The sequence below is a fragment of the Patagioenas fasciata genome, chromosome 9 (assembly GCF_037038585.1).
Source record: "Patagioenas fasciata isolate bPatFas1 chromosome 9, bPatFas1.hap1, whole genome shotgun sequence".
NCBI classification, from domain to species: domain Eukaryota; kingdom Metazoa; phylum Chordata; class Aves; order Columbiformes; family Columbidae; genus Patagioenas; species Patagioenas fasciata.
The window spans coordinates 14,726,649-14,741,070 of NC_092528.1; the positions used below are offsets into that span (position 1 = coordinate 14,726,649).

The following is a 14,422-nucleotide window of genomic DNA, read 5'->3' on the forward strand; positions in this document are numbered from 1 at the left end:
GTAAAAAATTATAGATTTTGGTTTAAATTTGAATGTTGTAAAACATGCCAAAATGACTTGGAAACTTTGCTACTGTGCTGAAGTCCTGACTGCCTAGATTTTTCACCTGCAATGTTTTTCTTGTATTTCTTCAGTGAGCGACATATCAGTAGAAGCATCCTGTGAAAAATCCCTAATTCCTAAACACTTTTGATGTATATGTCTCCTAGCTCTCCCTAGATAACAGTTCTATTTAAGAATAAGGAAGATAAAAGTATCACACTAATGACAGGACAATAGAATAAGAGTTACTCTTCTGTTGATAACTTGATAGTGAACACACTGATTTGCCCAGTTAAGGAACAGTATAGGAAGAGAAGGAAACTTGGGAAACATTTGAGAAGTATGCTATACGTTCCTTGAGTTTAAGGAAATGTGTAAAACATAATTTACACCCCCACTAATGAGCAGCCCTCTTGGAAGTATTTGTCATGCCAGCCACAAAAATAATGTGATTAAATCTGCTAGAACAGATGTGCAAAACTTAGAGCTGTGAGGCAACCTGATGGATGTTGTGTACCTTGAGGTCCTGGCAGGCCTGCGACACCTCTGAGTCCTGGTGGCCCTGGTAAGCCTGGATCACATGGTGGACCAGGGAAGCCTGGACATCCTGGTGCTCCTATATCACCTTCTGGGCCTCTAAAACCTTTGGCACCTGGAAATCCTGGGGTACCAGGCTGTCCTGGAAACAAAAAACATTGTAAAACGTTTTACTTCCATTACTTACCATCCCTCAGAATTTCTAATTGTAATTTTGAAATTACATATTCGTTTATTGTAATATCCTCTAGTGTTTGTATAGTTTCTGAAAACTGATGCTTTTCTGCAATTTAGAATTGGCTGCTGTGAAGAGCTTCTTTCTTTAAGGGACAAATTCTAATTCAACCCTCACCTATAGGTGAAGACTTTAAGGCACAAAAGGCTAGTTCCTGGCATGCAGGAGCGAAATGGAAGGAACTCACTGGCTGCACCAACTATGCAGCATTGGATTCAATTCTATAGGTGTTACCTGCACAGAAGGGGGTGTGTCTCTGCTCAGGGCCAGGCAAAAGGAAACATCTGCTATGAAGTGTGAAGGAAGTGGCACTGTGGAAACACCTGCAGCAACCAGCAAAACTCCCCTGCAGAAATGAGGACTGTAGTGTCCGAGATATTGAAGATTATTATGTATAACTCTGGGCAAAGAAGTTCACCCTCTCTCTCCCTGAGCATTCTCCCACCTTTTGCAGGTCTTTTCAGGTGTGAGTAAGCACCCTGAGGCAGGGCCTATCTGCATGGCAGACCAGGGGGCCCTAAGCACAGACGGCCACAAGGCAACAAGTAACAGTAGTAAGAATAGGAAGTTGCACTGTTACTCTATGGACTGGGCAAAGGCAGCTTCCCCCTCCTGCAGTCCAGATCTCCTTAGTGGAGGATCAACCTTAACTGTTAAAATATATGCATAAAAATAAGGCATACCATCCACAGTCACCATTAGGGATCCAGATAGGAGTTTTATCTGAATCAGGGCCACATTTGCTCAAATTTTCCTCTTTGAACATATGGAAAAGCTTCATAAAAACTGGTTCATACCTCGAAGCCCAGGAATGCCAGGATCACCCCTTGCTCCATGTGCACCAGGTGGCCCTGGCAGTCCCCTGTTGCCCGGGATTCCTGGAGGTCCATATGTGGGATCACCTTGAACCCCTTTCTGACCATCTATGCCAGGTGGTCCTGGAGGGCCACTTCTACCATCAACTGTAGATCCTCTTTCACCTTCATCACCAGGATCACCAGCTCTGCCTCGAAAGCCTGTTGATATGATTTTTAAATTAAAATAGGGCATAATTCAGAATTTGGTTGGTGGTGTTTTGTTTGTTGTGGTTTTATTTTTGTTGGTGTGGTGTGTTGTTGGTTTTTTTTGTTTGTTTGTTTTTTGTTTGTTTTTTTTTTTTTAACTGGAATGTTATAATGCAAATTTAACCGGAATTAAGTTATCACTTTGCAAAGAAAAATAACATCATACATTAAATTTCAGGTTTCTCATATATAGCTAATGATACACAACAGTTGAAGGAGGTAATTGCTCCTGTGGGAAGTGACAGTGGTTTCCTTTGGGGCAGCATCTATCTTGTATACTGTCACTCTTGTCCACTTCAAACCCTTTGCTAAAATTATGCTAATCGTTCTTAGTTTTCTGAGAATATTTCCTCTCTGGACACTGAACTTTAGGTCACTGCAGTACCTGCAATGCTGGAGGAAAGAAAGGAAAACAGGTGAAGATTCCTCTTCCATTAGCATTCATGGAAATGTGCTTCCTATTCTGTTCTACCATGGTAGCTACCTTACCCTGCATATACGCGTTACAGCTTGGCTAGCAGGTCTCCTGGGTTAAAAAAAAACACAATTCACCTTCTGGTCCAGGGATTCCTGCTCCTGGCCTCCCTCGATGGCCTTTTTGCCCATCAAAGCCATTTGGTCCAGGATAACCAGGGAGTCCTTTTAAACCCTTTGGTCCTGGAAACAGAAAGAAAACATTAAAAAACCAAACCAAACCAAAAAAACGAAAAAAACCCACCTCACAAACCAACTGTCAGAGTTCTAAAATGTGTGATATAAGGAAACAATATTTCTTCTTCATCCCATGCAAATTCATGTACTTTGAAGACAAGTGGTTTTCATCTGTTTCTAAACATTTTGGGGACGAGGACTTGTTGTCCCTAATAGACTTGTTCCCTGACGCATAAACAGCAGACTGCAAATCACCGAAGTAAATTAGAAAAAAAAATCTCCTGTAACATTAAGATGTTCTAGGATATCAACAATATTCACCTAGTTAATGACAGGTGTCAACTCATTCTTATGTTCTCCTGTGCTATATGCTGTTTCTGGTATGGTGCACATGAGCTCAATCCCTATTATTTCATGTCTGTATAAGTATTAGCTACTGCCTACAATACTAATGTATTACCTGTGTAATACCATATTAGGCAGCATGAAAATCCAGAATCTCCTTTTGTTCTGATCAGGATTTCCTGAGGTGTTTCAAATGTTTTGGAGGTGACCACAAGCAGTATTTTGTCAGTTTTTGGATAAGTTCTTTGAATTTAAATTAAGTTGAACAAGTTGAAGTAATTGTAATAAGTATTCAGATTTTAGGGCTCAGTCACAACTTGCCATGAGCAATATAATTTTAGAAATTACAGATTTGCAGTGTATTTTTGCCTTGCATAGCTTTTTTTCCTGGTATCCAGATGTACATATTCTAAGTCTCATCTGACTCTAGCCATCTGTGTATTTTAGACTCTCTCGTGCATTTTAATTGAAGCAGGACAGTTTCAAGCTACCTTCCTTTAGTAATTTCTGTGGTGGCAGCCTGCACACCTTTTGATCATGCAAATTATAGCTGTCTAGCTCTTGGTTCTATTAGATGAGTATGTTCCTGTGTATTTGCAGTTTTATACTGTGAGGCATGTATCTGTTGAAAAACTAGAAGAGTGTATCTTTTTAGAATATCTGCTTTTTTTAATGAGCAACTTAAAACTCCATTTCAATTAAAACCAAACGTTTTCCCATCTGTAAACATACCTTGAACACCTTTAAAGCCTGGGGGACCTGGATTTCCAGGGTACGGTAAGGTAAGGCAGACAGTCTCACCTGAAGCAAGAGGGAGAAACTGGTCTGTTTGATTTCAGAATAAAAGGAATCTGAACATTTACTCTAATATTTCTGTGGAACTAACCAACCAGATGTGTGAAGGAAAAGAGAAGAGACTGTTCACGCACATTCTTATTTCTATATTAATTGAGGTTTGACAGAGAATCTTAAAGTACTTGACACTTATTTGGTATAGAATATTGGTCATGATTCAAACTGTTGTAATACAACTGCATTCTGTAAAGGCAAAGACTTTTTTGTTGTTTTGTTTGTTTTTAGGTGCTGCAGAAATTTGTCTTTACAACAGTTTGTTGCAATAAAGAAATAGTATTTTCATCTCAATTCTGTTTACATTTCTGGTTCGTACATATTGCTATCAGATTTTTTGTTTTTATTTTGGTAGGGATTTTTTATAACCAAAAACCAGACCAATTCCTAAGTATGAGATGTATTTCCCTCCTCTTTCAGCAAAAAAGCATTGCCTTGCAAATCCTTACACTCAGGAATACTTTTCACTGCAGAAAACAATTCCTCTGACAGCGTGCAAGTGGCACGTTGCAGGCTTAAGGCCCCTCGCAACTCATATCTCACTAGTGTCTGCTGCTGAACGCTGATCGTATGGTACCTTTCAGTGGCCATATTTTACATGACCACAGAGCTTGCCAAAATTGATTTTCACTGTAAATTAGTAACTCTGTATATAATACACATGAAACTGTAATGGATGCCACCAAACATGTATTTTGTCATTTGGTTCTTAATTTAAACATTCAAAATTACCTTTCTGGCCCTTTGGACCAGGTGGCCCGACATTACCAATATCACCAAAGTCTCCAGGGCTACCTCTGACTCCTGGAGGGCCAGGAAACCCCAAACCAGGCAATCCCATCTGTCCTTTTAGCCCAGGAAGTCCTGGAACCCCAGGGAATCCTTTATCACCCAGCAGTGGGACTCCAGAATCACCCTAAAAGAAATAAATTGTTGATAAGAAATAATTAGACCTAATTCCTTTCCTCTCTTTTGATTTTCAGAAGCCATGTAGAGACCTATCTGGAGAAACTGCTATTCCACAATGAAGTGACATGGATGATATTAGTAGTTTAAATATTCAAGGACAATAGGAACAAAGGGTAGAGGTTTGTGTGAGTTTTTTTGTTTTGTTTGTTGTGGGGGTTGTTTGTTTTGTTGTTGTGGTTGGTTTGTTTCTTTGTTTTGTTTTATCCTTCCACTTCCTGATCCACAGTATTGGCACATAGTATATGCAGAAATTATATTCAGGAATGAAAAATAAACAGTAATGCCTCCAAGAAAATAATGTTTCAATGGATAAAAGCTATTATTTTTTTATCTAGGCTAACATAAAATTATAAAAGTGATTAATTTGCTAGGAAATTGGAATAAAATTGTACTTTTCTCTAAGTAGGTAGCCCTTTCATAAAATAATATGTTAAATGAAATGGGAAAAAAAAAATTCTGAGAAAATCAAGGGTACCTCAGCTCCTTTTTCCCCAGGCAATCCTGGTTCCCCATCTCTGCCATCATTACCTCTTTGGCCTGGAAATCCTGGAACCCCAGTAGGACCTCTTTCACCTTTTATTCCTTAAAACAATTAAAAAAAAAAAGTATAATATTTGCAGTAAGGTGGTTGATTTGTGGTGGGTTTTTTGTTGTTGTTGTTGCTTTTTGTGGGTTTTGTTTGTTTTTTGTTTCTTTGAGGTTTTTTTTGTTTGTGTTGTTTTGGGGGGTTGGTAGTTTGGGTTTGTGTATTTTTGTTTTGTTTTTTTGTTTGGTTTGGTTTTTTGTTGTTGTTTTTGTTTTTTGTTTGTTGCTTTTTGTTTTTCTCTGCTTAGTTAAATGCAGGGTAATCATTCATCATATCTGTATGATAATTTCCAGTTCTTTAATTCATGTTTCCTTAATTAGGTATTTTAGGCTTAGGAAGGCAGTATGTAGTTGGACACCTCATGGAACAACTTGATCTCTCTGTACAAGGAATGTTTACAGGCACCGCAATAATGTGGCTTTTATTCATGCTATATACAGAATGAGAATATTTTGCTATTGAAACTAGTCAGAGTTTTACTTTTTATTTCAGTGAAATCAGGAAATAGCAATGCCACATGTTGCAGAATATTTGCATCAATATTCCCCAAGGTTGTGTGTTTTTTTTTTTCCTTTTTTTTACCCCTAGGTTTCTCTTGCATTGATATTTTGAAAACATAATTTTTGCATAAAGGACTATAAAACTATTCAAATCCAAAGATTCATTTTGCTGTGTCAAGAGATCTTTTGCCAATAAACAGCGAATGTTTTGCCCTGCTCCAACATCTGTAAACAAACACAGGCATCCAAAGCTAACCTAGCTTCTCCTAAACAATGAGATGGACAATCTTTTGTCTGAATAATTAGTTTAGTGTTTCTAGCTAAGCTTTGCCATCAGATTGCTGTAATTTGTTGTTGCCTGTTTCTTTAGCTTTTGCAAGTCGTAACCATAACTGTGGAGAGGTTTTGATCTATTTAATTACAAAAATTTCAGTTGTGCAACTGGTGGCCTATTGTTCCTCTTCAATGGTTGGTCAAGAGTAACTTTTAAAAATAGGAGCAGGAATCTGAATAGTCGTTGAGTCTTTGAATTTTTTCCCAAGAAGGATGTTGGTGCTTTACGTTGCAATAACAGCTGGTATACTGGTAGAGGACACATCAGGAGGTGGCTTCTGTACAACAGTATTTCTTCACGTTTTCACAATATTCTGCTTAGTCTCTACTACACAGACCTCTGGAAGACTCTGGTTATCAATCACCTGACATAAAAAGTCATTTTTAGCATTAATGATAAGCTGTTAAACTGTTTTATGGCTCAACTATAGGATAAAACCCACAAAATCTTGTGTCATTGTTGTGTTTAGCAAGAAGAAAATGAATGAGATGGTACCAAGAAAGCAGTTTGGATATACATGACCTCTATGATTCAGTAACTTACTAAACTAATGACGTTTTTTAGAGTAGATGAATATGGTTTTCTCACACTATTGCCTAGAGCGTAGTATAGGAGACAAAAATGCTATGATAAAATGTGTGTTTACCTTTTATTCTAACTTGTCCTGGATCACCCTTCTCTCCTTTTTCACCATGTTGTCCAGCAGCACCAGGTGTCCCCTAACCAATGACCAAAAAAGAAAAGTTGTCAGTTACTTCCAGCAAGGAAGGAAGTGCGGGAATTGAGGGGAAAATAGATCTCTTGCTCTTGTGTTGTTTCCCAAAACCAGATCAATTAAAGTAACATACAAAAGATGTCTATAAAGAGGTGTGTGAATGGCACCTGCCCTTTTCAGCCTGACTCTGCCAAATACACAGATACAAAACTATAAGAAATTGTAACAGAAGAATTTGGTCTATGGCCATTTACAGTTGTGGCTGTAAATGTGAGAATATCAAGATGCAAATGGTTCACAAGCTCTTCCCACTGCAGCCTTCAGTCCACAATCCACCAAGGCTACGCAGGAAGGGAATCTCCGGAGTGCGGTGGTTGCTGGAGGAGGCTGTTCTCCCAGAAGTGAAGATGGCTGTAGGTAAGTGATTCTTTTTTTGCTGAGTGAAAGTCCACAAAGCTGACAATAAAAAATTCATCTGCATCTGGTTAGGTACACAGCATGGGATTCTGTCTCTTGGTGTAAAGCATTGCCCACTGCTGCAAGGGAAATCAGACAAAAGCTAATAAAATGCTTCCTCCAACAAGATTGTAAGAAGCAAAAGTAGATAAAACTTTCAGATAGTTTTCCAGGGCAGTTTCTCCACCATTCTGCTTAAATGTCTCCTGCATAAGTGATAACTTGATGTTATTCATTTATGGAAGCTCATGAAAGCTACTCACAGGGAGCCCTGGCGATCCCATTGCACCAGATAAACCTGGATCACCCTTTTCTCCATGTCTTCCAGGATATCCCATTTGTCCTTTCCTTCCTTGAGTACCTGGAGGTCCTTGCACACCACGGGGACCAGGAGGACCAGCACCGCATGAGCAAAGGCCTTGTTTTCCTACGTAAATGTGTCAAAATTACAGTTGCAAAATTATTACACCAAAAAAACCACCTTTTTTTTTTCCACATGACCAGTGCACAGACCATTTTATCTCACTGTGGCCTTCAAAGGGATAAAGCATAAGAGTCTCTCTTTGCAGTGCTGAAGAATTGCTGCACTGACATGTCTCTACTGCCTTAAAAGCCCCAGTGTCAACACACCATTTAACTCCACACCTTGATGGGCCTTATTCTCCAGGTTACCATAAACTTCTTGCAAATATCTGGCAAAGGTCTCTTATTCCAATTGTTACTATCCAGATGTACTTACCCTTTTCTCCTTTTTCACCTTTTCTTCCTGGAAGGCCTATCTGACCTTTTGTTCCAGGTTCTCCAGGGATCCCTCTGTCAGTACAGACTACACCTTTGAAAAAACAAATTGTACAGCTAGGATAAATCAGGTTGCCTGTTTCCATGCTTAGCTCACGTGTTCTCCTCTCCCTTATCCTGTTATCTTCACATGAAAAGCTTAAGAAATACTTTACAAGTCATTGCTTATAGATCATCCAAGAGTCAGTTTGGGTAGACTTGATGTAGACACATTGTTTTCTCATTGCCACTACTTCTTCCTTTTTCCACTGTAGAATTTTATAACTCCTGTTTCTTTACTGAAGGATGCTGATTTGGGTTTCCTGCCCAGTTTGCTATGTTTTTAACTTCCAGTAATGTATTTTTAGAGATATTTTTCATACATGTTACTTTGTGGTTTTAAATCACTGAGAAAACAATTAAAATCTTAACATTTTACTGATCAACAACTAATAGGAAAAACTTGTTTTCTGTAGCACATGTAAAATTTGATACATCTGTCAAAATGCACTCTTCACCTCTATGTTTTTAGTAGGACCAACAAAAGCAATGAATCTATTAATATTCTCGACGTATAAATTGCTGATGAACCTACTGGGTAGTCCAGGTAAGCCTTGTCTTCCTGGCTGTCCTGGTAGGCCTGGTGGTCCAGGAAATCCAGGTCTTCCTGGGATCAGTTCACCTGTTCCAGGGTAACCAGGATCACCTTGAAAACCCTGAGGTCCTGGTGCCCCACTTACTCCTGGCAGGCCAGGCAGACCTGTAAAGAAAATAAAGGTAGGTAGCCCATTTAGCTTCATAGTAACAATTACATCAAGATATCAAGGATGAAATTACAGACCATTCAGAACTGTCCTGAAGAAAAGCTTTTATACAAAAAGACCTAAATTTAAATCTTTAGGTTTTCCAGGATTCCCAGGGCAAAAATGCTCCTGCTTAGACCTTCAAGTGCTTTTTTTCCTCCTTCCCATTATCTCTTTTCCAGATATCTCAGTTATTGTAAGTCATTATACAGAGCAAACTCATCCTCGTCACCTTCCTTTTATATTTTTTTGAGATGGAGAAGAAAATTTTTGCGCACAGCATTCCAGAAACAGGCATACCATGGACTTACAGTGCATGGTAGAATTCTGCTTTGTCTTCTGTTCCTTTCTTTATTTTCCCCCCACTAAGTGCTGAGCTAATTTTTTTGTTGAGTTCTCTGTAGAGCTCAAATCCTTACTGCCGGAGACTTGCACCAAGCAAGAACAAAGAACAGTTTTCTTCTAGCTGCTTTTTCTCTTACTGGTATATAACTGCCATTTTATGCCCTACTTCTCTTACTTGTTCCATCATCTCCTGGTCTTCCTGGCAGGCCTGCAGGACCAATTGGTCCAACTGACCCCGAATCACCAGCAGGACCCGGAAATCCAGGATCTCCTTGTGGACCTACACAGAATTATAAAAACAGGTGAACTGACCACCTTATGCAACTGACATCTTAAATCTAAAACTGCAACCAAAATTATAATTTGGGAAATACACAAAAGTAAAATACAGCAACTTCTTTTGTCTTTATGAAACATTATTAAATGTGTAACAATTTCATTTAAAGGTGGGAGGATTTGGTTACTTTTCTATGGATTCTTGCCCATTTCATGGGCTCAGTTTTAACTCTTTGTCACTCCATAGTATTATCTTTGTGCTACATATTTCAGAATATCAAGAGAAGTGTTTTCCCCAAATAAATACATGTAGCATATAAAATAAATGTGCATCTCATGTCACACACATTTGGCAGTGCACACAGGGAGGTCATTTCAGGATCATGCTAGTTGAAATTATCCACATTTTAAAAAGTATCTTCAAAATTGCTATAATGAATAAATTTTAAAATTCCAGTTACATAATGATAAAGAAAATCTGTATCAGATATAAAGGGCTTAATTAAATTACAATACAGGTTCCCCAAGTGTGAGATGCCAAAGCAAATCCCTTCCAGGCAGTAGGCTTGGCTGTTCCCCACTGCCTCCTGCTATGAAATAAGAACTTTCACACATTTCTTCACCACTTAGATGATAAAGATGAGGATAAAAGGAGCTATGACATAAAAACCTAGCCTGACGTTTAGACAAGAAAGTAATAAGATTGACAGGTATTCTGTTGGGAGTGCTAGTTCCAGGATTTCATCCCCGCTATGCAATAGAAAGCTCAATTGCAGTCTAAAAATCTGTGTGTTGTGGCAATTCTGAAAATAGGCATTCTAAATTACAATGGGAAGGCTGGTTTTCTTATTTGACATCCATTATCCAGAATGGGCTTATTTTTCATAGCTTTTTCTTAAATATATTTAGGTCCAATAGCGAGGCATAGTCCTGTGGATCTACCTGTGACTGTATGCATGAAGATCTTTCAAGCAAATGTTTTGCCTGAAACTTTAATGTAGTTCGAGTAAGATGAGTGAGACACAAACAAACACACAATGTGGCCCCTGGGAAGATAATGTTTTAGGATTCTGTCTCCTGAATCCCTAGTGATCACTTTCAAACACCTTAGCAAAATAAGTCCCATGCACCTTATACAGTAGAAAGACAGTTAGAACTAGCTACAACCTTTTATAGGAAGCAGTGAAGTTCCAACAGCTCCAGGAGGACCTGGGGGTCCTTGTTCTCCTGGATCCCCCTGTAAAAGTCCAAAAATAAATTTTACTGATAGATACAAATACACAATGTGCAACCATATAATAAAAAAATCACAACAATGGTGGAGTATGTAAGGATATGAAACATATCACCTGGGAAACTCCATTTTGACACTTTACAGCATTTAAAACCAGACCAAAAGATATAAATAATCATTATATTTCAGGATACCAGTGACTGAACAGTAATATACCTACTGTTTGAGTCACCATTCCTGGAGGTGTCTAAAAGATGTATAGATGAGGCTCTTAGGGACATGGTTTAGTGCCAGAGTTGGTTTATGGTTGGACTTGATGATCTTAAGGGTCTCCTCCAACTGAAATGATTCTATGATTCTATTGCATGTATCTATCTGACTCTTCACAACTTGTGACTGCTGCATTTGACTTCATGTATTGTAAAGATGAATCAAGTATAGTAAATCAGTACCCTATTTATTGGAGAGGTTTTGATTTAACAACCAAGTTGTAATTCTTTGCCTCAAAATTCTATACCAGAATTTGGAAATTACTTCTGTGGTAACAGATAAGCATTAAGAAATGAGGTTTCACAGTCTACAGATTATCGAGGGTAAGGGATACTCAAAGTTCTTAGAAGAAGTTTAAAACATCTGCATCAGGGAAACATAAAAGTGCCTACTAATGGCAAGGAAAATCACTTCTGCTTGGAGGATTTCTGAATTTGCTTGGATTTTGATATTTAGAATTGCAAGTGAAATGGATTTTAGGGAGGTCTTTTATGTGGCAAATTGTATTACACTTTTTGCTTTGTTGATTAGGAATCAATGCTGCTCTCTGCAGCAAGTGGGAACTGAGAAAACAAGAATGTGAATGTGGGAACTGTGTAGTGAAGCTGTGTGCCTGGGACTGGAGCTCAGGGCCTTTTAGGACACAAACAAGAGAAATTGGGACTGCAAAACTGGATACCCATTCTTACACAAGTAAAAACAAGGAGTATGTGCCTTTTTCTAGCCCCCTTTTTTTTTTAAATTGACATCTCTATGATATTTAAACAGTTCTGGAGCTGTCACTGACTGCTCTCCTCTTGACTTTTGGCTGGCTTTTTTCCCTTAACTGTATCTTGCAGAATGAAATAATGTCACTGTCTCATCTTTGGTTATTTTAAACAGGAATGTAAATTTGTCTTCCCTAATGACACAGAAGAGTCTTCCGTGTGGCAGGAAAGAAAAAATAAATGTAGCATTTTTCTTCCTCTGATAAACTCAGAAATTATTATGAGACTTAAAATTAATTTAATTATGAGAAAAGTACCCAAGATTTGCACAATATCACACTGATTTTAAAATGACACAACCAGAACACAAGAATTAAAGAGTCAATGAGCCAGGGTAAAAAATGTCAGTTCTTGATATCTCCTTAAGTGACAAATTCCAGTGGTGGTCTCTGAGAATATCTGTCTTTAGGCTGTTAGGTTTTATGACACTATTTGGCTGACACCTTTGTACTTGCTGTGTTTTCACTGTTGCTACACTCCTATATAGTGGGATATATGTGTTTGGATTATTTTGTTGACTAATACTGCCACAAACATCCAACAGAAGCATATCTCTACTGTATTGTTACCTGGAATCTTCTTAAAATGAAAGCTTATAATCACTTGTCAGTTTTACTGATATCCCTATTAAGCATTAAACATAGTGTTTGTTCTGTAGGTTTCTATAGCTTTATATAATGTCAAAGGCCAAGAACATTTTGCACTTCCTGTAAAGACCATTCATTATTTTAATGAGACTCATTCCGTAAATAGCAGAAATGATTGGTCTCTGAGTGACTTCAACAGGACTCATATCCTCCATTGTATTTTGCCTGAAGTTGCCTTCTGTCTTTTTTCATATTTATCACAGAACAGATAAGGTTAGAAGGGATATCTTGAGGTTATCTTGTCCAACCCTCCATCTCAAGCAGGACCACCTAGAGCTGATTGCCCATCACCATGTCCAGACAGCTTCAGAATATCTACAAGGATGGAGATGAGTGCTGAGGGCAAGGATCACCTTCCTCAGCCTGCTGGCAATATTAATGATTTTCCTAACACAGGCCAGGATACCAGTAGCTGCCTTTACAGCAGGGGCGTGTTGCTGGCTCGTGGTCAAGATCCACATGGTGTTGCCAATGTCCAGACTTAGGGATTGAAAGGTAGGCCAACAACTCCTTCAAGGCTCTTCTTTGCTTTAAGCAACAGTTAACATGTTTTAAAGATGAAATCTACTTTGAATGCAACTGTTTTTTTCCTGACACTGACTTTTTTTCTTTCTTTTTTCTTTCTCCTTCCTTCCTGCCTTCCTTCCTCTCTCTCTCAAATCTGAGTCTATTTTGGATCCTATTTGTATGTGTTTATTTCAGAAAATCTATGAGAGGATGGCTTATCTCAGGAGGGGTGTTAGTCATATTCTTGTTCCTCCTGTTTATGTGATGTGATTATGAGATGAACAGTTGATGCCAACTAGATATATCTGCACTTTTTAGGAACACTCAGATTTATCCAGTTGTTTTTCAAGCAAAACTACAGCATCTGTGCAATCATTCTGAATTTTGCATATCTGCCTGAGTTAACCTGATATTTTGTGTCCATACTCAATTAGTTTTCTTTCACTCCATGTGTTAGCAACTGGAATTTCATCCTTCCGAAGCATTACTGCCATCATTTAAACTCTTCCCTAGTATGATATACCAACAAAGAATCATTCTTTGCCTACTCTTTGTAGCATTAATTGACGGTTTCTCAGGGTCTGGTCTCAATGGGGACTGATGAATGCACTGTTCTGTCTATACAATGTCTTGTCTCAACTTTATTAATGATCCCTCCAACTAAAACAATAGGCACATCAGGGTGAGTACTTTTTAACAGAAAAACGCTTAAGGTTTGATTCTAGTTTTGGGTAGTAATGGGCTGTAATGATCCTTCTGTTACTAAACAAGATATTTGGTGTTTCTGTCTAATTAGTATCTAAATGATCCCACATTGTTGTGAAGCTGCTAATGGGCAAATGGCAGAAAAATTAACACCTATGGACATTTTTTTTTTTCCCCAAGTACAACTACATAAATGAAATCTTGGCTGAAGAAGCTGATCTAGCACTCTCCTGGCAGTCCTACCTGAGAAACAAGTAAGCCTGTGACTAAACCAGATGTTTTTATTGTGCTTTTACTTATTTTCTCCATCTGCTTGTCATTTCTTATTTGTAAACCTGCTTCTTGAAAACCTGTTTGTTGCTTTTTATCTGTCTGTTCTCAACTGTGTCTTTAGGAGTGTACTACTAATGGCAAGTTTGGATCTGCCACAGTTTACTTCCTTTTGCCATCACAGATTACACAGAGTGTGTTCCAGTCTTAACCTTCAATTTATAGCACAGGTGATTCTTGCTAAAATCTCATGTGTAATTTCTTTGATTTCACAGATGCAACTAATTATCCTTTAAGGGAAGTTACTGTTTTACATGCAGCTTTCCAAAAAGATGATTTCAGAGGGAAATAAACACTTATTGACTTCTGTATTTCAGAATATTTAGAGCCAAATTCATTAGTGTTAAAATGTATGCACTATTGTTTTTGTCCTCTCTGCTGGGGTAATAACTTTGACAAGCTTGTTCAACCTTGCTGCAGCATTTCACTCCTCTCCTGCTTATACGCTGCTGACCACTTGAACCCTGTCTCAGGGACT

General features: G+C 38.3%; 1 protein-coding gene and 1 long non-coding RNA gene across 2 annotated transcripts in view; one reads left to right on the top strand and one right to left on the bottom strand.

The window, feature by feature from the left end:
- Positions 1-14,422, bottom strand: part of COL4A4 (collagen type IV alpha 4 chain) — a 73,805-nt gene that overhangs the window by 27,759 nt on the left and 31,624 nt on the right. Inside the window, exons 18-29 of the mRNA XM_065844618.2 lie at positions 10,652-10,721; positions 9,384-9,488; positions 8,656-8,820; positions 8,023-8,115; positions 7,547-7,710; positions 6,759-6,831; positions 5,168-5,274; positions 4,456-4,639; positions 3,607-3,675; positions 2,431-2,535; positions 1,612-1,830; positions 560-721 (exon numbers count right to left, since the gene is read on the bottom strand). Of these exons, the coding sequence (XP_065700690.1) occupies positions 560-721; positions 1,612-1,830; positions 2,431-2,535; positions 3,607-3,675; positions 4,456-4,639; positions 5,168-5,274; positions 6,759-6,831; positions 7,547-7,710; positions 8,023-8,115; positions 8,656-8,820; positions 9,384-9,488; positions 10,652-10,721 (1,516 nt within the window). The remainder of the gene's footprint in view (positions 1-559; positions 722-1,611; positions 1,831-2,430; positions 2,536-3,606; positions 3,676-4,455; positions 4,640-5,167; positions 5,275-6,758; positions 6,832-7,546; positions 7,711-8,022; positions 8,116-8,655; positions 8,821-9,383; positions 9,489-10,651; positions 10,722-14,422) is intronic.
- On the top strand, positions 9,219-13,854 carry LOC139828633 (uncharacterized). The gene is made up of 3 exons (XR_011740490.1): positions 9,219-9,510; positions 12,606-12,897; positions 13,795-13,854. It is a non-coding gene; the product is annotated as an uncharacterized lncRNA (long non-coding RNA).